Source organism: Mustela erminea, chromosome 5 (genome assembly GCF_009829155.1).
Source record: "Mustela erminea isolate mMusErm1 chromosome 5, mMusErm1.Pri, whole genome shotgun sequence".
NCBI lineage: Eukaryota > Metazoa > Chordata > Mammalia > Carnivora > Mustelidae > Mustela > Mustela erminea.
In genome coordinates, this window is record NC_045618.1 from 108,793,549 (window position 1) to 108,815,563 (window position 22,015).

The 22,015-nt window shown below is 41.6% G+C and overlaps 1 protein-coding gene across 1 annotated transcript in view; it reads left to right on the forward strand.

Annotated features, from left to right (window-relative positions):
* Positions 1-22,015, forward strand: part of PRKCH (protein kinase C eta) — a 225,956-nt gene that overhangs the window by 61,271 nt on the left and 142,670 nt on the right. The window contains exon 2 of the mRNA XM_032344412.1: positions 7,167-7,230. Within this exon, the coding sequence (XP_032200303.1) occupies positions 7,167-7,230 (64 nt within the window). The remainder of the gene's footprint in view (positions 1-7,166; positions 7,231-22,015) is intronic.

Consider the following 22,015-nt stretch of genomic DNA (forward strand, 5'->3'; position numbering starts at 1 on the left):
CTTGCTTAAGTGATGCCAAGGGGAAAGCAAACCTTGGCTCGGGGGTGTAGGGAGGAAAGAGGGGTTCCTGGTTATCTGGTGGGTATATCATGTGAACAGAGCATAATTTATAGGCAGTGGGCCCGTGCAATGCATAGGCTACTGGTATCTTGGAGTGCTTTTCTATTTATGAAGTGCTGTCACATTTTTCTTATAAGATAAAATATTATTCCATTTTATAGGTGATGAAATTGAGGTGGTCAAATGAAACTTCCAGTTCAGCTCATTAGACCAGATCAACAGATATTTGGAGTGTTTACTTGGTTCAGGGAAATCTGCTAGGCCCTTTGGGGAACATAAAATTGTCAGATCCTGCTGGATGGAGCGTACAGACTTACTGCAAGTGACAGGATATAAGTAGATGAAATTTATCTAATTGTTCAAGGGCATAAATAAGTATTAAGATAGTAATCGAGATAGGAATTTTGAGACTGGAGGGATCAATGTGCATGTCAAGATCTTCCTGGCATAAGTTTCTTCCTTCAGCTCCTGTGGCTGCGTCGTTTTCTTGTCAGGTGCACTTGGTTACGCATCCCACTGTCAGCCCCAGGGAACAACTTTGGGAGATCCTGAGCGCCTGGCGGTGATCCCAGCCCTAGGACTAATTCAGTAAAGGTTTGAATGAATGGATAGGTGAAGAGAGATTTTCCAAGCAGAGGCAACAGAATGAGCAAAGGTATGGCTATGCCCTGGTGAGGAGACAGGCCTGACCAGAAGAGCAGGTTTAAAGGATGGAAGCTTGAAAAAGAGGTTTGGGTAAATTAGTGGGGAGGTAGTCAAAAGAGAACCCAGGTGGCCCAGAAAGCTAGGTGGAGCAGCTTGAATTTTATTCTGAAGGCACTGGGAAGCCTGCGGAGGCTTTGCTGGGGGAAAGTTGATGAGCGCGGCACTTGGAAAAGGGTATCTGGGCATCGAGGTGTAGAATCTTCCTTGATTTTGGTTTGTTTCTAATTTTTATTTATTTATTTTTTGTCACTTGTTCATATCCTATACTTGGATGTCATACCTAAGAAACCATCACCTAACCCAAGGTCAGGAAAATTTAATCCTGTGCTTTCTTGTAAGATTTTTATAGTTTTAGCTCTTGCATTGGGTCTGTGATCTACTTGGAGTCCATGTTCCCATATGGTAAAATGTAGGGGGCCGCCTTCATTCCTTAGAATATGGATATCCAGTTGTCCTGGCACCATTAGTTAAAAAGACTATTCTTTCTCCATTTAATTGTCTGGTCACTCTCCTTTGGGTAATCCCGCTCTACGGCTTGTCCTATTTTCCTTACTCCCACCCCCAGGCAACCTCTGATGAGTCTTCTGTCCATACTGATTAGTTTGCCTTTTCTAGACAGAATGTATTCTGTTCGGTTTCTTTTTTCTTCTTCTAATTTTTATTTATTTATTAATTTATTTTTTATTAATGTATAATGTATTATTTGCCGCAGGGGTACAGGTCGGTGATTCATCAGTCTTACACGCTTCACAGCACTTACCATATCACATACCCTCCCCCATGTGCATCACCCAACCACCCTCTCTATCTGTTTGGTGTCTCTCATTCAGTATCTCCCATGCTGTTCCGTGCATCCACAGTTCATTCTTGTTATTGTTGAATACTATTCCAGTGTGTGGCTTTACCACATTTTTTAAGAGCTCCTGGGAGCATTTGTGTACATATCTTTGTGTGGACACAAGAGGTCTTGATTCTTGGGTAATTACCCAGAGGGGAATAGCTGGGTCAGATGGGAGACGTACGTACAACTTTTTAAGAAAATGTCCAGCTGTTTGCAAAGTAGTAGTACCATTTTACAGTCCCATCAGTGTGTAAGGATTCCAGTTGTTCCGTATTTGTACAAACAATATGGTTGGACTTGTCAATTTAGCCGTCCTAGCAGGTATATGTTATTGTTGCACTGTGGTTTTAATTTCCATTTCTCCAATGAGTAATGATGTTGAGCTTGTATTTTTTGTACCTATTTGCCATCTGTATATCCTTGGGGAAACATGAAATGATGAAATCCGTTTTTGAAAAGTTGGATTGCTTGTTTTCTTATTATTGAGTTTTGCAAGTTCTTTATCCTGGATACGGGTATTTTATCAGATATATGATTTCCAACTATTTTCTCCTAATCTGTGACTCATCTTTCATACTCTTGACTGTGTCTTTCAAAGAGCAGAAACTTTAATTTTGGTGAAGTCCAATTTATTGTTTTCTTTCACGGATTGCGCTTTTGGTTTTGTATCTAGAAAAATTTGTCGGACTAAATCAGTGCCCCCAATTTTCCCTTATTATTTTTCTTGAGCTATTAAATTTTAAGTTTCTCATTTAGGTCTGTGATGCATTTTGAGTTAATTTTTGTTGTAGGTTACAATGTCAGAGTTGAAGTTGTTTTGCATGTGAACCTCTGGTGTTTACAGCACCATTTATGGTCTCTGAGTTTTTCCCATTTACCTGTTTGTGCATTAGAATGTCATTTTTAAAGTTTATTGCTTACTGACCAGGGCCCAGGAGTTGCCCTACTGACCCACCGAAGTGGTCTGTAGGAGAGAAGAGTTAGTATGAGTTAGAGTTCTTCCCTCAGTGTCTGTTACAGAAAACATGCTAAATGTGTCCATTTCTAGTTTAAATTCAGTTAATTAACATATAATGTGTCATTGGTTTCAGACATAGAGGTCAGTGATTCATCAGTCTTATATACCAGTCGATGCTCATTGCATCACGTGCCCTCCTTAATGTCCATCATCTGAGTGGCATCTTGATTGATAAATAGGAGTTTGACAATTAAAGAGAGGAAAGGGTTTTCTAGGCAGAAAGATTACCTGCCTCCAGTCCCTAGGCAATAAGTGTCAGACAGGTAATGTGTATTTTTCACAGTTTTGACTATATGCCCCAGTATGCTATCTGACTGTAAACATGTTTTGTTGATCTCTCAGATTAAATGAAAAAAAAAAAAAAAAAAAGCCTCCCTCTAGAATCTACAAGTAATTTGAAGAGGCTGGGGGATAGGTTGTATATGTGTTTGGCATGGTGGGGACACAGCCTGCAGGGCTATGTGCCAGGCTAAGGAGTTTGAAACCTGTCATTGGCAGCAGGTGGGGGAGGGTGAGTCTGAGGCAGGAAATAGCTAGAAGGCCATTGCAGGTAGTCAGGTGAGGCAGGGCAGTAGGAATAGGGAGGAAGAGGCAACTTTAGGAGAGGCACAGTAAGTGGGTTTGATGGGGTCAGGTAGATTTAGATGTATGTGGGTAGGAGCCTAGGCTGCCGGGTCCATGGTGGAGTCAGGACTGTGGGGTTTCAATTAAGGGAGTATACAATGAGAATTTGGATTCTGGGCATGTTGATATATTGAACTGGACTTGTCTCATTGGGACAAGGGGGTGGAGTCTTTCCAGAAAAGGTGCATATGGAGGTCTGTGCTGGAGACTTAGGAAATGAATACAACACTGTCCCCCATCTTTAACCTGTACCCTTTCGGGGATTCCCGTATGTTTGTTTCTTTCTCCTACTCCTACCCCAGAGAATCTCAAGTTGGTGCTAAAATCACAAGGCTGAATCTTCCAATGGAAGAAAAAGAGGACTTCCCAAGATTTAAAGGCAACCTGAGGGAGGGGGAGGGGGGAGGAGAGGGGGAGAGAGAGAGAGAGATGCTGGAAAGAAGCCTGAGAGAGAAAGAGAAGAGTGCGGGAAGACCAGGGTAGAGAGTGTCCTGGAAGCAAAGAAATTCATGAACAAGGAAGCTGTCGAGGATCAGAGCTGCAGAGAGCAGTGGAAATAAAAACAGATGTGCTTTGGATTTGACAATGGCACTTGCGAAGGGTTGCATGGGCTGCTTCAGTGCCAGAGGGAGGCAGAGGGTCAGGGTGTATGTGGTAGCATAGATGTTAGAAAGTATAGAGGGAGGTGTAACTGTTTTGACGTATTCTCTTTGGCTGCCAATTTGGATAAGTCTTTGGATGTTAATGGTAGAACACCCTACTCAAACTGGCCAAACCGAAAGGAATTTATAGGCTCAAATAACTCAAAAGCCCAGAAGAATCAAGCAAGGCTTGATCTCAGGGTTTAAGTGATATCAAGATCTGGTCTCTTTCTGTCTCTCTGCTTTCTCTTCTTACCTGGCTTCCTTCTCCAGCCTGGCAGGAAGGGAACTGGATACTCCCAAGTTTATGTCCTTCTAGATCGAAATTCAGCAGATGTGAGATCTTGTCTCTGTCTTGTAGGTCCAGGATTCCTAATTGGACCCACTTGGATTTTGTGCCCAAACCCAAGCCAGTGACTGGGGGAAGAGAGCTATGATTACTCAGCTGACCGTGTAGAGGCCATGTGTCCTCTCTAGACCAGTCATCGTGGCTGGAGGAATTCAGTGCTCTGATTGACAAGACCTGGGTCATGTGGCCCATGGAGCTGAGGGCAGAATCCCAGCTGAATCATTGGGACTACCTACAAGGGAAGGGTAGTTCTGGAATAAGAGCCGAAGTGCAATTCCTGGAGGCTAGAATGGATGTTCTAGCTGGAGAGAAAACATCTACCAGTAGGGGAGAGACTAGGATCAGTGCATGGAAATTACTGGTTGCTATACTTCCGCTTTTAGAGAGAGATCTTTCTATGCAATGGAGGAATGAATGAGGCCCACTGCAGAGGTAGCAAGTTGGCTGGCACGCAGTCATGGAGAGGGGGTCTAAGCAGTCACTACGAATAGATATCGGCAGCCCATAAGCACTGAGTAAATGGAAAAGGGGATCTGGAAGGCCGTTTTCCAAACTGTTTGTCTGCAACACAGGAATGCATTTCTACACCAGTACACCCTCAAAATGCATATGAAAACACAAGCAGAAGTTTCATGACATAACACTTTTCCTTACAATGTGACACATACGTGTTTACTCTTCCAGAATCCCGGTTGTGTGCAACCCAACTCTATTTGATTTCATGTCACACTAATGTCAAACCAGCCGTTTGTAAAACCGTCTTCGAAGGTCAGGGGTGTAGGTGGCGTAGGCTTGAAGCAGGTGTTTGAGTCTGGCTTGTCCATGATGATGGTGGCACTGGTCAAGCCTGAGAAGGCAAACCTGTTCTGCTTAAGGGAGCTCTGGATTCTGCTAGTGGGATCTCTGGTGTCAGAGCAGCTCTGGCCACGTGTGGGGCAGGGGCAGGGTGAGGGCGTGGCCTGCTTTTGGAGGGAGTTTCCAGGCTGGCCCTGGGCCAGGGCATCTCCGAGGTGGGACGGGGTTGTCTGTTTGTCTGGAGGCTGGTAGTGGCTCCTTCTGTGCCAGCAGCCGCTTGTGTTGTGAGGATGAATGCGTGTGCCTGGTGTGCTCTCCGCCAGGCCTTTATATTGAAGATGAGGGAGTGGCTTTTTAAAAATAACATATTTTTGACTTGAAACAAGTCAAGGCAGCGAGTGGAGACAATTAGAGACTGACATCCTGTTTAGTCATCTCTCCAGAGAGCTCTATTTTCAGAACTGTTCCGTAAAGGTTCACAAGGGGTATTCAGACAGTTTAGGGGATATTGTTAACTTAGTGGTCATGGTGATGTAAGTAGCTGATTTGAACACTGGGTGATCGACATTGTGGTAACGCCTTGGAAGCAGATTTTGTGCGAGGGATGGGGGGCTTATAAGAATAGGCTATTGTACAGGTAAAGCTTTCTGAGTCAGAACAAGGCAAGCATCTTTTATTTTGAAAAAGTCTGTAATCAGGGTGTGGCATTAAAAATATGTGGTGGTAAGTTAGGGGAAGGTCAATGCATTTTTCCCCCAGTCTTTGTCACCTAGGGGTACAGTCAAAACAGTAAAGAGTATTGTCAAGGCTCTTTGAGCTCATTTGATGGAAGCCAGGCCAGAAATGCTGAATGGTGACGTCACAGACTTTTGGATGAGAAGCGTGAAGCTTGGGGTGGTTAAGGACCTTTCTCAGAGTCTAAAACCAGATGCCGCAGTCAGGCTGTGTCCTCATTTAGTTTGAGCACAGTTGTGATTTGCAACTTCTTTAGTGTAATATTCTACCTAAAATGACCAGTTGTATCTGTACTCAGCTCCTCTGGACCTGTCTCTCTCTTTGAGGAAAGAAATGGAGTCATAGGCTGAATCCAACAAGATTTTGACAATTGTAAATTGATGTATTTGGGTCCAAAAGAACCTCACAATCCAAGGCTTAGAGTTGTTCTTGGATAGTTCGAGCTTAGCACCCAACATGAAGAGGGCAGAGCCTGTGTGCCTGGGCTAGTGAGATCAGAGCAGGTGCTGCCTGAATCCAGAATGGCATGTTGCACCGGGACAGGACGGAGCCCAGAGATGGCAAGCTGCTGAGTTGGCAGAGTGGATGTATCCCTATCTGAGTGCATAGATGAGAGCTTTAAGGGATGAACAGGCAAGAGTCATGGGTGCAGAGCTCCTGAATTGCCTTCCCTGTGCTTGCTGAAGATTAATTACACTCAAGTGAAAATGGTAGAGATGGAGACTGTACTCTTCTCATACTTTTCACTTCCTGAAAGGAAAGGTTGCAGTTGACGGTGCCACATTTGTTCGTTACCTCTTATGTTGCCTTGTTTCTCTATTTCATACATCTGTCACGTGGTTATTTTATTTTATTATTTTTTTTAAGATTTACTTATTTGAGAGAGAGAGAGAACAGGGGAGGGGCAGCAGGAAAGAAAGAGAGAGAGAGGGAATCTCAAGCAGATTTCCTGCCCAGTGGGCTGAATCCCACAACCCTGAGAGCATGACCTGAGCTGAAATCAAGAGTCTGATGCTTAACCGACTGAGCCACCCAGGAACCCCTTCCTGCCATGTAGTTTAATAAAAGTTGCTCTGACATAAGATAGGGTTATTTCAGAAACAATGTCCAAGCTTACAGGTACTTCTCAATAATATCACGAAGAGCCAAAATGGAAGAGATTAAAATTCAAGACACGCGGAAACATTGGAAGAATGATTTCCCTTCGATTTGCTTTTCCGCCTTTACAGTTTCGTGTGGTTTCATGCGTTTCTTACCTGTCTGCTGTTGAATGAAATTCTTAAGTCTGATCAATGCTGTGATTTTGCACATGTAGGCCTCTTTGTAAAGAATTATTTGAGGCCCCACAAAAAGGACTTCAAAGTTAGAATATAACACATGATTCTTTTCTCCTTCTAGGTGGATCTGGAGCCAGAAGGGAAGGTGTTTGTGGTAATAACCCTAACGGGGAGCTTCACTGAAGGTAAGGATGAGTTTGGGGTGGTTTCTGGTAAAAATGTAATCCTAGTCGCTGTCAGTAGGAGTTTCTGACCTGGAAGTTTATAAAAAGAGCATTTTGTAAATGATACTTTAAAAATGGTTTTATGTTGGGTTGGCTCGTATTTTGTTTGTAATGATTTGTTGGTTTGGATTGCCAGATTACGTATATTTGCCAAATCTGGCGATCTCATGATTTGTTTGACGTACTCACTGAATTTTATTTTCTTCATCAACATCTTAGCTGAATGGGTTCTTGCCTCTTCTTGTTCATGTCTGTCAAATTGTATTACAGATTTTTGGTTTGGGAGCCAACTTTTCACTTTGCCCTGAATGTGTTAAAAAATTAAGGATCATAGTCTCTTTCTTACAATCTTTATCTCCTTCTGCCCTGTAAGGGATTCTAGTCCTCTCTCCCTGGTGCCACCCCCACCTCCCACTCCCTAATTTTTTTTTTTTAATTGAGGTAAAATATATATACAGTGAAATGAGCAGATTGGAAGGGAGGAATTTGAGTTTTAGCAGATGCATGCAGCCGCATCCCCAGCACCGTGATCCAAGGTAAAGAACATTTCCACCACTCTGAGAGTTCCCTTGTGTCCTTTCCCAGTCAGTCTCTTGCTGCCAGAGGCAATAATTGGGATGTTTTATTTTTTTTTCACCATAGATTAGTTTGCTCTATGCCAGAAGCTCACGTAAATGGAACTACATAGTATGTTCTCTCTTGTGTCTGATTTCTTGCACTCAGCATAATTTCTGTGGGACCCACCCATGTCCTTGTGTGTGTTAGCGTCCCATTCCATGACCTACCCATTCTCTTCCTGATGGACATTTGGAGTCATTAGGAACAATGCTGCTATATGCATGGTCGTTCATACATTTCTGTCGTTGTGCCCTTTCTCTCTTCTTGGGTAGATATACAGAGTCCTGGAGTTGCTGGGTAATAAAGGAAATATATGTTCAACTTCATAAGAAACTCTCAAATGTTTTTCTAATGTGCTTATATTTTTATACTCCCACCAGGAGTGTATGAGCATTCCGATTATTCCATCTCCTCACCAACACTTGGTATAGTCATTCTCTTTAACATTAGACAGTCTAGTGGGTATAAAACAGTATCTTGTGGTTTTCATTTGCATTTCCCTGATGTTGAGTACTTTTGCATGTGGTTCTTTTCTTCCCAAGTACCAGCTAAGGTCTTTTTGTTTTCTGAAATTTGGTTTTTCTTTCTGTTAATGATTTATAGTTGTTTGTTTTCTAGAGAAGCATTCCTTGTCAGAAATTGGTATTGTGAATACATTCTCCTCATGTGTGGCTTGCCTTTTCACTTTCCTAGTGGTGTCTTTGAGCAGAAGTTTTAAATTTCTCTGAAGTCCTGTTTATCAATCTCCTCTTTCATAGCTTATACATTTTGTATCCTCTGTAAGAAATCTGTCATAGAGTCACAATAATATTGTCCTGTTTTCTCTTAGAAGATTACAGGATTTTATGTTTAGGTCTGTGTTCCTTCTTAAATTAATATTTGTGTGTGGAGGGGTTGGGATTTCTTTCCCCTGTACTACAATCCAATTCTCCTTCTCCCTGCCATTTCTCGAAGACTTTCTTTTTTCTTGGCAACTTTGTCACCAGTCATTGACCCTACTGTGGATCTATTTATAAACTGTTTTGTTCTATTGATCTACTGGTCTATCATTATGCCAATACCACTCCATCTTCATTGCTGTTGCTTTATATTAAGTCTTAAGGCTAAATAGTGCGAGTCCTCCAAATGCATTTTGTTTGTTTGGAGGTTATTTTAGCTATCCTCAGTATTTTAAATTCTGATGTCAATTTTAGAATCAGCTTATCAATTTCCACGGAAAAGCGTACTAAATTTTGAATTAAAGTTGTATTAAATCTATCCATCAATTTGAGGAGAGCTGACATCTTAACAATTGTGCACATCTTCAAGTCCATAAACTGGGTATATTCCTCCATTTGCTGATGGTCTCTAATGTCTCTCAGCCATATCAAAATTAGAAATTCTATAAATTTTCAATATAGAGATCTTGCACATATTTTAAAAAATACATTTCTAGGTATTTTAAGCTCTTGATGCTGTTATACATGGTATTTAAAAATTTTTATTTTGGAAATTGGTAACAGTATATAGAGATGAATTTTTTGCTTGACTTTGCAATCTATGACCTTAAAAAATTTCACTTACTAGTTCTAGTAGGTTTCTCTTTCTTTCTCTCTCTTTTTTTTTTTTTTTTTGTACCTATCTTGGGATTTTCTCTGTAAATAATCATGTTGTCTATGAATAAGACAATTTTCTTTTTCTTTTCTAATGTTTATGACTTTTATTTCCTTTTCCTGCTTTATTGTGCCCAGAGGCATTGAGGACAGACCTCCTTGTCTCATAACTAGTTTTAGGAGGAAGGAATTTAGTCTTTTCTTGTAAGTATGATGTTAGTTATGTGCACTTTGTATATATACTTTTCATCACAATCAAGGAATTTCTGTCAAGTCCTGGTTTTCTGATAGGTTTGGTTTTTCTTTTCTTTCTTTCTTTCTTTCTTTCTTTCTTTCTTTCTTTCTCTTTCTTTTTTCTTTCTTTCTTTTTAAATCAAGAGTGATTGTTAAATTTTGGCAAGGCCTTTTTCTTTATCATTGATGCGAGCATGTGGTTTTTCTCCTTTGTTCTTTTTTTTCCCAGCAGGCAGCTAAATTACTGGCTATCACCTGAAAATTGTGAAGGCTTTTGAGAGTGGGATTTTTTTTTAAACTTTTCCCCCTTAGTTCTTGGACGGATTCCATAGTCCTGAGACATACTGTTCACTCACAAGGTCTAACCAAGTTGGGGTTTCAGTGGAAAGCCTAAGGCGTTTTAAGTCCTTTTAACTTTGTGGAACTTGGCCTCCAAACTCTCTCTCCTGCAGTGGAGAGAGAACAGACATCTCACCTCCTTTCTCTCAGCCTTCTAGTTACTGCTTTTAGTGGACTTCTCTGAGTCTCTCTTGAGTATGCACAGGTTGGAGGAGTTTATAGATTTGGGGATTCTTCTCTATGTGACCATATCTTTTCCAGGATTCCTCTGCACAATTTCCAGTCATCTGTTAGTCCTGAATCTTGTCATTTCACTCTTCAAGCCAGTAAAACTGTAGTTTTCTGCTTGAATTCTTTTCATTCGACCTATGCAGCCTGGGGAATAACCTTGGGAGATGGCCTATAAATATGGATCTTGACCAGTGCATTTTCCTTCTTTCGAATGTCAGATTCCCTCCAATTTCTGTCCTCTTTTGGATGCTCTCCAGTGTTTTCAACTAAGTGTTTTAAAATATATTTCTAGAGGTTTTAATTGTTTGTGGTGGGAGGGTTAGTTATTAAAAGCCACTCTACCACTAAAATCCTGTGAAGACTTTTAAACCGTGGCTTAAGGGTTTGTCCTTTTGGTGTTGGCATTTTGCACATTGGTGACACTTTTGAAAATTGGTTTTCTCTTCTCTTTGCTGACTGTTGTTCACGTGGGAGAATTGTTTTAATGTTAATGCTTAATTTTTCCATCGTGCCCCAATTGTTGCATCATATCTTTTTGCTCTGATATTGAAATTAGTGTATCTGTGGGATACTTGAACCTGAAAAAGCTCTGTAGATGATGGTTTGGTCAGCTCAAAGACATTTTTGTTTTGCCTGGTATCTTATACATAGAAGATTGAGAAAGAGGAGTCTACTGATAGCTCAAATAAAATATAATGTTACAGAACACTGTTGCTAGAGCATTCTCATAGCATGGGCAAAACCACAGTAGAGGCAAACCCCTCCATGAGAGAAGAGACAGAGCAAGGAGTGGGTGAGATTCTCAGTGTGCTGAACTGCCTTTCTGCACTAAGTCACACAGGACTGATGGAGTGAGGCCGCTCACAGCAGACCACGTGTCATTGTTCCATAGTCATTCTGTGACTTCCTTTTTTTAAAAGTGATGTCACTTCTCAAGGACTAAACTGTATCCAGATTCTGGCTTCCTTACTTGTAACACTAGAAACACTAGAATACTGGGACTGGAATCCTTGTGGATGTTGTCATTACATTAATTGATTAGCGTTAGTGATAAGAAAGGAATGCCAAATATTACTAGGGGTGAGTTCTTACCAGGTCATTGCAATGCTGTTCTTTTTAGAGCGGGCCCTGGGTAAACTTGTATGGCTGGCTGAGTTCCTCTCTGGTACTCCTACCTCCTCCCTCCTCTTTACATTAGTCCTTCTTGCTCCCTGCCTTTACCTGTCTCTTAGTTCCAGTAAGATACCCAGTGATCTCTTCTCTCTAGAAACAGTTGCTCACAAGGAAGACAGTGAATTCACGGACTAATTCACCCCAGAGTGATAGCGACCAATAATATGTTAGTGTTCTACCCCTCAGAGGTGTTCCTGCATATTTTAAAAGCTGCTAAAACTGATGTTTTATCCATGAGAAGGAGATTTTTAGTGTTGACATTTCAGAAGCCATGGCATCTAGGGGTGGGATATATTTTAGAACCTCGGATCTGTTCTGTCTGTGGGAGCACTGTCTTGTCAGTGTGGCTCTGAGGCTGGGGCTCAGTACGAGCTTGCACGCTGCTGCTGCTTTAGACCACAGCTCCCTTGTCAAATGCAGAGGACGTGACAGCTGCCTGTGTGTGTGTGTGTGTGTGTGTGTGTGTGTGTGTGTGACACGAGGGAATGCAGCCCTACCTTGCACCTGCTACAGCTGCGGCCGCATCTGGGACCTAGCATTGTGAGAATGTCCCTGGCTTGGCTTCGCCCCTGGCAGCCACTCTGGGTGACCCCCAGCCATAAAATGACAGGTTGGCTCATGGAACGTGTGGAGCTCTCCTCCTTATCTTGGAAGCTGAAGGGCTTTACATAAGAAGGCACTATGAAGTCATACAGGCCCAGAGCTCTCGGGCTGCAAAAGGAGCACTGGCCTGGGATCCCAGACGGATGGCCAAAGTTCCAGAAATGTTGCTTGAGCCTCAGGGTCCATCGGAGGCTGTGGTTTTGAAGGCCCGATGTGAAAATGTGTGGTGGTCTGCCACCCAGATTTGTAGGGTGCTGTGTAAAAGTATGCTAGTGGGATTCCCATCTCCATGTTCCTCTTGTCATGGTAGCAAGATTCCTGTCATTCTCCCTGCCCCTGCCTGGGACCCCATGAATACTCAGTGGGTTTGTTTTATTTTGACATTGCATTTATTTTATACTAGAAGTTTCAAGAATTTGGTGAACAATGACAGATGTGCTGCTGGCTTAGCTCCATGCCTGTTTTCTTTTCATGGCTTCCTATAGGAATTCTGCTGCTAGCTCAGATTCTGTAATTCCAAAGCTCTCCTTAAAAAAGAAAGTGCTCAAATGTGGCAGTGATCTGTGATATACAGGGCGGGTATTAGGAGCTACTGACTACTTCTCATTTCTTCCTCTCCTTTTTGTATCTTTCATTAGTTATGCTAAAATAGCAGCTAAGGCAAACAGATTTTATTAAACGTAAAGCATGACTGAGAAATGACATGGGACATACCTGACAGGTACAGACCTGTGATTCGACGTAGATGCTAGGGAGATAACAATGGACAAGACTTAGATACTCTCCGGAGGGAGCTCACAGGAGTGGTGGGGGTGGGGGGCACATACAGCCCCCCATGTGTGTGGGGCAAGGGGCCCAGGTCCTACCATGGGAACGAGTCCAAGGCACGGTGTTGGCACGCGGGAGTTTGTAATCAGATCAGCCGGAAGGTTTTAGAGAAAGCTTCTCAGGGGAGAGGATGTTCAAAGCAAGTTTCAGTGATAAATGGAAATGTGCCAACCAGGGCGGATTGTTTAGGAGGGTTTGTACAGATACACAGAGGTGAGAGAGCAGTGACAGGTTCCAGCAGCTGAAAGTAGGGGGTTGGTTTTGGAGGTTGAGGAGCAAGGGGGAGGTGTGGTCAGAGCTGTGGGAGGGTCTTCTGTGAAGGTTTGCCTGGGACTGTCTCCGTTTTGACTGTTGTACCTGTGTAACTGAGAACAGTGCCACCTTTCACTCTGAAAGTGTCCTGGGTTGAAGATAAATGACATGGTCACATTACTTCTAGGTTAGGAGAGGATGAGGTTGCCCATGAAGGGTTCTAAGTCGAGAGAAATAAGATCTGATTTGGTGGCAGTGGGTTCAAGGAGCTGGGGGGTGGGGGGTGTTTGAGCATAAGAGGAGACAAGGGTGTGGAAAGCTATTAAGAGACTGTTAAAGTTGTCTAAGAGAGAGAGCAGTGGAGCCTGGGTTCAGTTGGAATCCATGGGGATGGATATAGAGAGAGGGACAGCCATAAGCCATGGATAGGAAGCATAACCAGCAGGAGCTGGCAACTTAGTGGACATTAGGGATGAATAAGGGTGAGTCTCAGATGTTGTGGAGTCATTCACCAAGGTAGAAATACAGGGATGCAAGGTGAATAATTTAGCTTTGAATAGGTGGAGTTTGAAATGCCTATTGGAAACCCAAGTGGAGATGTCTAGGAGGAACTAGAAGCAAGAGTCTAAAGTCTGGCAAGAGATCCGGTCCCAAGATGTAGCTCAAGGTGTCCATGAGAGACAGATCCATAGATAAAGGAGCCCAGTGAGAAGATTTAGAGCCCCAAGCCAAGGCTGACAAACTGCAAAACTCTGTGGAACACAGCACGTAAGGTCTCTGGCTCATAGATTATAATCTGTCAAACTCACTCAAGCTCTATTGAAGCTTAATGAGCACCCATTTTGTTTGTATAGTCATTATTCAGTAATATTTGAGTGCTTACTACATGCAAGAGACTGTTTCATCAGATGATATAATAATGTCTTTCAAATCGGCATCAAAATGTTTGATAATGAAGTTTGCATATAGAACAGAACAAAAAAGTCTTTGAAAAGTAACATGTGAATTAGTGTTAACTGTAGTAGCTTCAAAGTTTGGTACCATGGGCTGGGTGCAGGCTTATTCTTTTTTTTTTTTTTTTTTTAAAGATTTTATTTATTTATTGGATGGAGAGAGATCACAAGTAGGCAGAGAGAGAAAGGAGGAAGCAGGCTCCCTGCTGAGCAGAGAGCCCAATGTGGGGCTCAATCCCAGGACCTTGAGATCATGAGCAGGCTTATTCTTAATGCTGGGGTAAGAACAACAGATGAATCTGCTCAGAAAACCTACACTGAGGGCTCTCTTTACTGAATTAAGATGGGACGAGAAAAACTCTTAGTGCGAATCTCTTTCAGTGCCCGTGGCAGAACGTTATCAGCTAGATCAAAAACCCATCACTATTGTTCATCTTAAGAAAGGGGTTGTTGACTCTTGATCAGATGCAGAATTCTCCTCAGCATTGCTGCTGAAGTAGACACAGATGAAGGGATCTGTTGTTTTGAAAAAGCTGTCTCATGTCACTCTTTTTTTTTTTTTTTTTTTAAGATTTTATTTATTTTTTTGACAGAGAGAGAGATCACAGTAGACAGAGAGGCAGGCAGAGAGAGAGAGAGGGAAGCAGGCTCCCCGCCAAGCAGAGAGCCCGATGCGGGACTCGATCCCAGGACCCTGAGATCATGACCTGAGCCGAAGGCAGCGGCTTAACCCACTGAGCCACCCAGGCGCCCTCATGTCACTCTATACCTCATTCTGGCTAAGCCTTTCTGGATCTGCTACCTAATCAAGGTGAAATTTATCATGGTGACAAAACAGCCCTAGATTTTAAAGCAGCTACTGATGCTGGCAGAATGGCAGGTTCTGGCCGTGTTTATGATTGTCACTATACTGGACCAGTTTTTACCTGGAAGAGTGGAGTGATGAAAAGAAAAAAAAAAGTGAAATAAAGGAAATTAATGAAAATGCATGAATATGAATTTGTAACTGCTCCACTTGGAAAGAGAAGTAACAGAAAGAAAATAAGCAGTGATAGCTCATGTGAAAACAAATCAAAAAAGATGTTGATGCATTGTTAAGAAATACAGTGTCAGATCTGAAGATGGAGTTTGCTTAAGTAAAGTTTGCCTGGACTCAGGGTACTTCAAACTTCAGTGGCTGGTCCCCAGAAAGAAAAGCAGACATTTCGTGCCTCCTACTGGAAGCACACCACACCATCTGGGAGGTATGCTTAAAAAATCGAGCCTGAGGGCCACCTGGGTGGCTCAGTGGGTTAAAGCCGCTGCCTTCGGCTCAGGTCATGATCCCACGGTCCTGGGATCGAGCCCCGCATCGGGTTCTCTGCTCAGCAGGGAGCCTGCTTCCCTTCCTCTCTCTCTCTGCCTGCCTCTCTGCCTGCTTGTGATCTCTCTCCGTCAAATAAATAAATAAAGTCTTAAAAAAAAAAAAATCGAGCCTGAATCTGATCAGGCTTCTAGATCTAACCGCCAGGTTAGAGGAAATACTGGGCACAGGGGGGAACATTTTAAATGACGCCTTGGGAGAGGTACTTAGATGGCCCATTTGGTTGAGTGTCCCACTCTGGATTTATGCTCAGGTCATGATCTCAGGGTCATGAGATCCAGCCCCACACTGGGCTCTGTGCTGAGTGTGGAGCCTGTTTAAGATTCCCTCTCTCCTTCTCCCTCTGCCCCTCCTCCTGCCATTTCTCTTTCCATCTCTAAAAAAAAAATATGACATCGTGGGAGACTTGGTTTTTTTCAACCAAAAATTAGAAGAAAGAAAAGAGAGGGAGAGAAAACCAAAATAACAAGAGAGACATTAACCAGTTTCAGTATATGGACCATATTTTATCCCCGTTCCAAGACAAATTGTCCAAACAATAAATAACTCTCAAGAGACAAACAAGGAAATAGGCACAATGACTGGACACATAAGGAATTATTGACATTATTTATGTATGGTTATGATATTGTCATTGTTTAAACCAAGAGCATCTATTAGAGATACTTGAAATACTTACTGGTGAAATTATTTGATAGTTGAGGTTTACTTTAGAATAATCAAGAGGTAGGAGGAGGGAATGGGGTACAGATAAAGTCAGATTAGCCATGAGTTGATTAATGAAGCTGGGTGTTATTTACATGTGAGTTAATTATACTCTTCTATTTCTGCTTGTGTTTGAAATTGTATTTATAAGAAATTAAAAAATGAAGGGAAAACTACACATTAAAAAATTATCGATTTCCTGGACAAAAAACAGAATCTGGGTTGCCTCTATAACATCAAAATGATGCTTTAATTTTGAATACATAATTGCCTATTCTCATTTATAAATTAAAGCTGGTGTTGGCTCTTTTTTTTTTTTTTTTTTTGGTCTGTATATGTTTTATCATTAGTTCCCAATTTTTGTGTATTGTGAGGTGGCAAGTTAAAGATTTTAAATGACTAAGGTACTTCGTACTTTTTTTTTTTTTAAGTTCTAAATCAATATTAAGGCATGAGTCAAAAACGGCAGGTAGGAAGAGATGAGTAAGATAATGCCCTCCATTCCACTGCAAAGTTCTCACTTAAAATGAATGACAAGTAAATCATCTCCTACTAACCATTACATAACATTTTGTACTTGCGAAGTTTAGTTTTAAGATAGTTTCCTAAAAGAATAAAGTAAATCGAAAGAATTAATGGTAGAAGTATCTTTATGAAGATAGAAGTTGTTCTGAGTGGCCACGCTTTTCCCCTGGCATTCCCCAAGCATGCTTGAAGGTATTCTGTACCAGTTTTGTTTTGGTGGGGGATGGGTGTAACTTCTTAAAAAAGCAAACAAAAATACAACCTGACAAAACACCCGTTGTGGGTGGATTTGATGCTAGCCTAGAAAACTTTGCTAAAGGGGAGCCGAGGTGGCTCAGTCGGTTGAGCATCTGACTCTTGCTTCGATCTTAGGTGCTGAACTCAGGTTGTGAGATCGAGCACTACGAGGGGCTCCACACTCAGTGTAGAGTCTACTTGCCCCTCTCCCCTTTCCCCTTCCCCCACCACCCACCACCTCCTGCCGCTACCCCCATGATCTTTCTCTCAAATAAATATCTTTAAAAAAAAAAAGAAGAAGAAAACTTGGCTAAAGCTTTGAATTGCCCCCTTCTTTCACACTCTTACTACTTTACTTGGAACTGACTCCTGGAGAGAACATGGAAGGTGCACTTGAATTTTGGTATCTGCATATTCTTTCTGCCAAAGCAGTGCATTGCCCTGTGGAGTAAGAGTCTAATTTTTTTTTTTTTTTTTGTACCATTGCCTCAGTTTTTAGCTCAAATTTCCTGTGTCAAACCCTTGGTTTATAAATAATGAAGTTCTCTGCTAAATCATTGTGACCACATGCACCAAAACAGATGAAACGTGTTACCGTTTGAAAACTGCAACCCCCAGTTTCTCACTGGATCTCATATGCACAGTGTTATTTCATTTTTAAAGGGAAAAAGTTTGTCTCGGATGAAAGTTAATTTTCAAAAAAAAAAAAAAGTTAATTTTCAGGGGCACCTGGGAGGCTCAGTGAGTTAAGCCTCTGTCTTTGGCTCAGGTCATGATCTCAGGGTTCTGGAATCAAGTCCCGCATCATGCTCTCTGCTCAGCAGGGAGCCTGCTTCCCCCTCTCTCTCTGCCTGCCTCTATGCCTACTTGTAATCTCTCTCTCTCTCTCTGTCAAATAAATAAATTCTTTTAAAAAAAAAGTTAATTTTCAGGGTTCCTTTCTCATTTCAAGCCAGGTGACAGCTTGTCGATTTAATTTGCTTTCGATTTAGCTTTTGTAACAGTTTTCACTCCTTCGGTGTATTCAGCCTGAGAAATGAGTGACCACCTCAGTTTTGGTCTAAGTAGTTCTGTGCTACCACTAGAAATGAATGCCAGGTTGAGGACAGGGAAGGAGAGCAAGAAAGAGGTGTTGGGGGAGGGAGAGAAGAAGGAAAACTAGAAATGAAAGAACCGATCTTTCTAAGGGATCGAGACGAATTGTCCGATGTCATAATTTGCCTGCCCCCTTCTGAATCACAGCCAGCTCATTTACTGAACACCTTCTGAGGACCAGAGATGGGGCTAGGCCATAATTTGACAAATAGCAGCATTAGCCCTTATTTTATTTTCTTTCTGAAAGCAGGATGGCCTCTTACCCTCAAATTGGTGACCAGTGTTCATGCCATCCCATATCTTACGTCGTTTGCCCCCCACACCAAATTTCTGAGGCTGATGTGATGCTCACTGTGCAAATGGTGAATCCAGCGTGGAGACACTGATGGTGCTGTGATCTCCTGGAGAGGATGTGGCAGACCTACGCACAGCTCCGCCTGTGGGGTGGTGGTCCAGAATCCTTCTAGGCCACCCAGCTGTCTGGGAGGCGTCTTGTGGTTTCTCTTTATTCTACCTTAGAAGAAAACAATCCTCTAGGTGGTATAATCTCACCCTCCTCAGAGTTGTGTCGTCTTTTGGGATGGTCTGTGTTTGCAAAGCTTCCCTTAGGTTCCTTGTTTTTAAACCTAAAGATAGATATTCACCCGGGAAGGCCGCCATTTTCTCGGAGGTCAGGCGTGGATCAGAGTTCTGGAAAGGTTGAACTTGAGAGTTGCTCAAGCTTTACCATGATTATCAGAAGGTTCCTATAAGGCAGAGATTAAACTAGGACTTGGAAGGAATTAATAAGTCAGTTCAGCTTAAGGTATGATAGCTGTATTCACGTAGTTATAACCCCATCATCATTGGCTTCGTCCTGACTACTTCTCTTACTTTAATGGACTGTTGATGGTTTTGTTCAGAATGTTTCCATTGGTTCTCAAAGTGGGGTCCTGTGGGCATCTGAGGGTTCCAAAGATATTTTCAGGAGGTCAGACCTATTCTGTTTATAATCCTAAAATGTTTTTTGCCCTTTTTAGTGTGGACCTCTAAGGGTTCCAAAGATATTTTCAGGAGGTCAAAACTATTCTTTTTATAATCCTAAGATTTTTGTTCCCTTTTTAGTGTATTGATGTTGGCTCAGGGATGCAAAAGAAACGATGGGTAAAACTGCTGGCACCTTGGAATGAATCAAGGCACCAAACTGTGCAGTCAACAGTGTAGCCAGTGTCGTCTTCATTGCCAGATAATTGCAGGGGAAAAAAAATATTTTCATTTAAGAATATCTTTGTTGAGAGGCACCTGGGTGGCTCAGTGGGTTAAGCCTCTGCCTTCGGCTCAGGTCATGACCTCAGGGTCCTGGGATCGAGCCCTGTATCAGGCTCTCTGCTCAGTGAGGAGCCTGTTTCCCCCTCTCTCTGCCTGCCTCTCTGCCTACTTGTGACCTCTCTCGCTCTGTTAAATAAGTAAAATTAAAAAAAAAAAAAAAGAATATCTTTGTTGAAGCAGTAAGCATTATCAGTGTTATTAAGCTCAACGTTTGACTATATATCTTTATAATCTGTGTGGTAAAATGGGAATTATTCATAAAGCACTTCTGCTACATACTGAAATACTATCATGACTCAAAAAAACACTTTTATGATTGGGTTGTTAGCTGAGGTAGTCACTTTTTTTTTTTTTTGTGGAACACCATTTTTACTTGTAAGAATGACAAACTATGGTAATGAAGTTTAAGGAGTTTCTCAGGCATTTTCTTAAAAATGGACAAAGTGAGCCTCTTCCTTCAAGGAAACAACAGAATATTTGATACCAATGAAAAAATTGGATCCTCCAAGCCATAATTAGGATTTTGGAAAGACTTTTCTCATGAGTTTGTTGTTGATATTAATTAACAATTGTGATCTTTAAGTATTATATAGTAAAGTAGGTCAACATTTGGAAGAAGATTTGCATAGCTCAGTGAACATATATTTTCAAAATGACCAGTACAAGATGCTACAAAACCATATGTGTATGTCAAGGATCCATTGGAAAGTATATGATAGACTAATGGATTTACTGTAACAGTATGAAAAGCTTATTGATTATGGTTTTAGATTTCACACTGCAACTAAGTTTTAAGGAACTACCACTTGTCCAGTTTGATGAGGTATCAAACAATACTCACAGCTCTCTAAAAAATGCTCTTAAAACAGTCTCTTTTTCAACTACTCTCTGTGTAAGGCTGGATTTTATTCATATACTTCAACTAAAACAACACTGCAGCACACTGAACATAGAAGCAGATATAAGAATCCACTGGCCATTAAAGTCAGATGTTAGACTTACAAAATTGTAAAACAATATCACTCTTATTTATTTATTTATTTTTGTTTTGGGAAATATCAGTTCTCATAAAGATGTTACTTATGTTGTCATGTGATGGGTTAATTAAGTGACTATTTTTAAATGTCTCAATTTTAATTTCAAATAGGCAAATATCCATAAAATCCATATAAACCAAAACTCTGGATCTTTAATTAAGACTACAAAAGGGTCCTGAAACCAAATTATTTTTAGAATTCACACATAGTTTAATTTTTCCCTTTATATATATATTTTTTTTCAGAAGTCCAGCACTTTTAATTTAGGGACTACAGAAGGAAGGAACAGACACGTACTTGTGTATGTTGTATTGGGGACTGATGTTGGGTGACAGGTCCTATGGACAACAGAATAATTCAGCAATTTTTTGAAACCATAATCCCATTTTTCTAATTATTTTTACTCTGCAGTGAACTTTTTCAGCCAGTTTTTGTCACAGGCCCTTTCTCATAAAAATAGGAAGGTCAGGAAGTAACACCTGAACAACCAGAAGCCTATGGTGGTTTCTAACTTTGGAGATGGCTGTTCCGGGTAGCTTTATGCTGCACCTTTGCTTGATTGGAGCAGAACAAGGCAGTCACAGCGCTTCTGAGCAAGTGGTCAGAGGTGTGAGCACTAAAAGCTGAACCTCAAAAATAGCTCCGAGGTCTATGGACAGAAGTATCAGTAGATTCGCTTCGTGGGGCACTGGCTTATTAACTAGCATGCTCCTTTGATATCAAGGTTCTTGGAAACACAGAGTCTGACTAGTTTCTTAATTTTCTCAAACTTCTCTCTTTTTGGGGGGGGGGGTTGAAATTACATTAGTGTGGTATTCTCTCAGTGGAACTGAGATTTAGGTAAAATAAAAATGAATTAATTTTTTGATAGAAAAATTAATTGCTCCAGAGTCCATTTTCATTGCGCTTCAATCTCATTTCTCGTGGCCCCTGATCTGTGCTCTTTCTGTTTCAAATGAACAGCCAGTTATCTAGGAATCTTTTTTCTTGGGGTCTGCCCCAGTACTGCCCCCTGTCAGTGGGCAGGGAGAGAGGAGAAGACCTTTGTTTCCCCTTCTCCCCTGAAACTTGTCTTGAGCATCAAGATTTCATTCTGGTGTTTGAGATATCCCTCTAGGGTCTCAGGTCAGTACTGAAGGACTCCCTGTGGGAGGTGGAGAGGCTGAGTGTGTGTGTGAGGGCTCCGCGGCCTGAGTTTTCAGGCATGTTCTTTGCGTATGTCAGAGACTACCTTAGATTTTCATAAGTAGCGACTTATTTCTCAAATTGTTTTGAAGAAAATCAGTTTCCACCTCTATGAATTTACATTCAGTTGCAGAATGGACTGGGCTGAGCAATACTTCTAGATTACGACCACTTGGGTCCTGTGGATCAAAAGGACTCTTCATATGTACACACAGAGTATTCATGTGTGACATTATGTGAAGTATGCATACATACGCTTATTCATGACACTGGTTATTCTCACAGAATTCAAAATTTGGTGTGCAGGAGGAAACAAACTATTAGATAAATTAATATAATAGCCCAAGAGGTAAGTGCTATGAAGAAATAAGGCAGAGTCCGGACAAATAGGAAGGCTGGGTGTGTTGTTCTGTTCCTATCAGATGACCTTTGAGCCAGAAAGCTGAAGGGCTGGAGGGAGTCGACCCT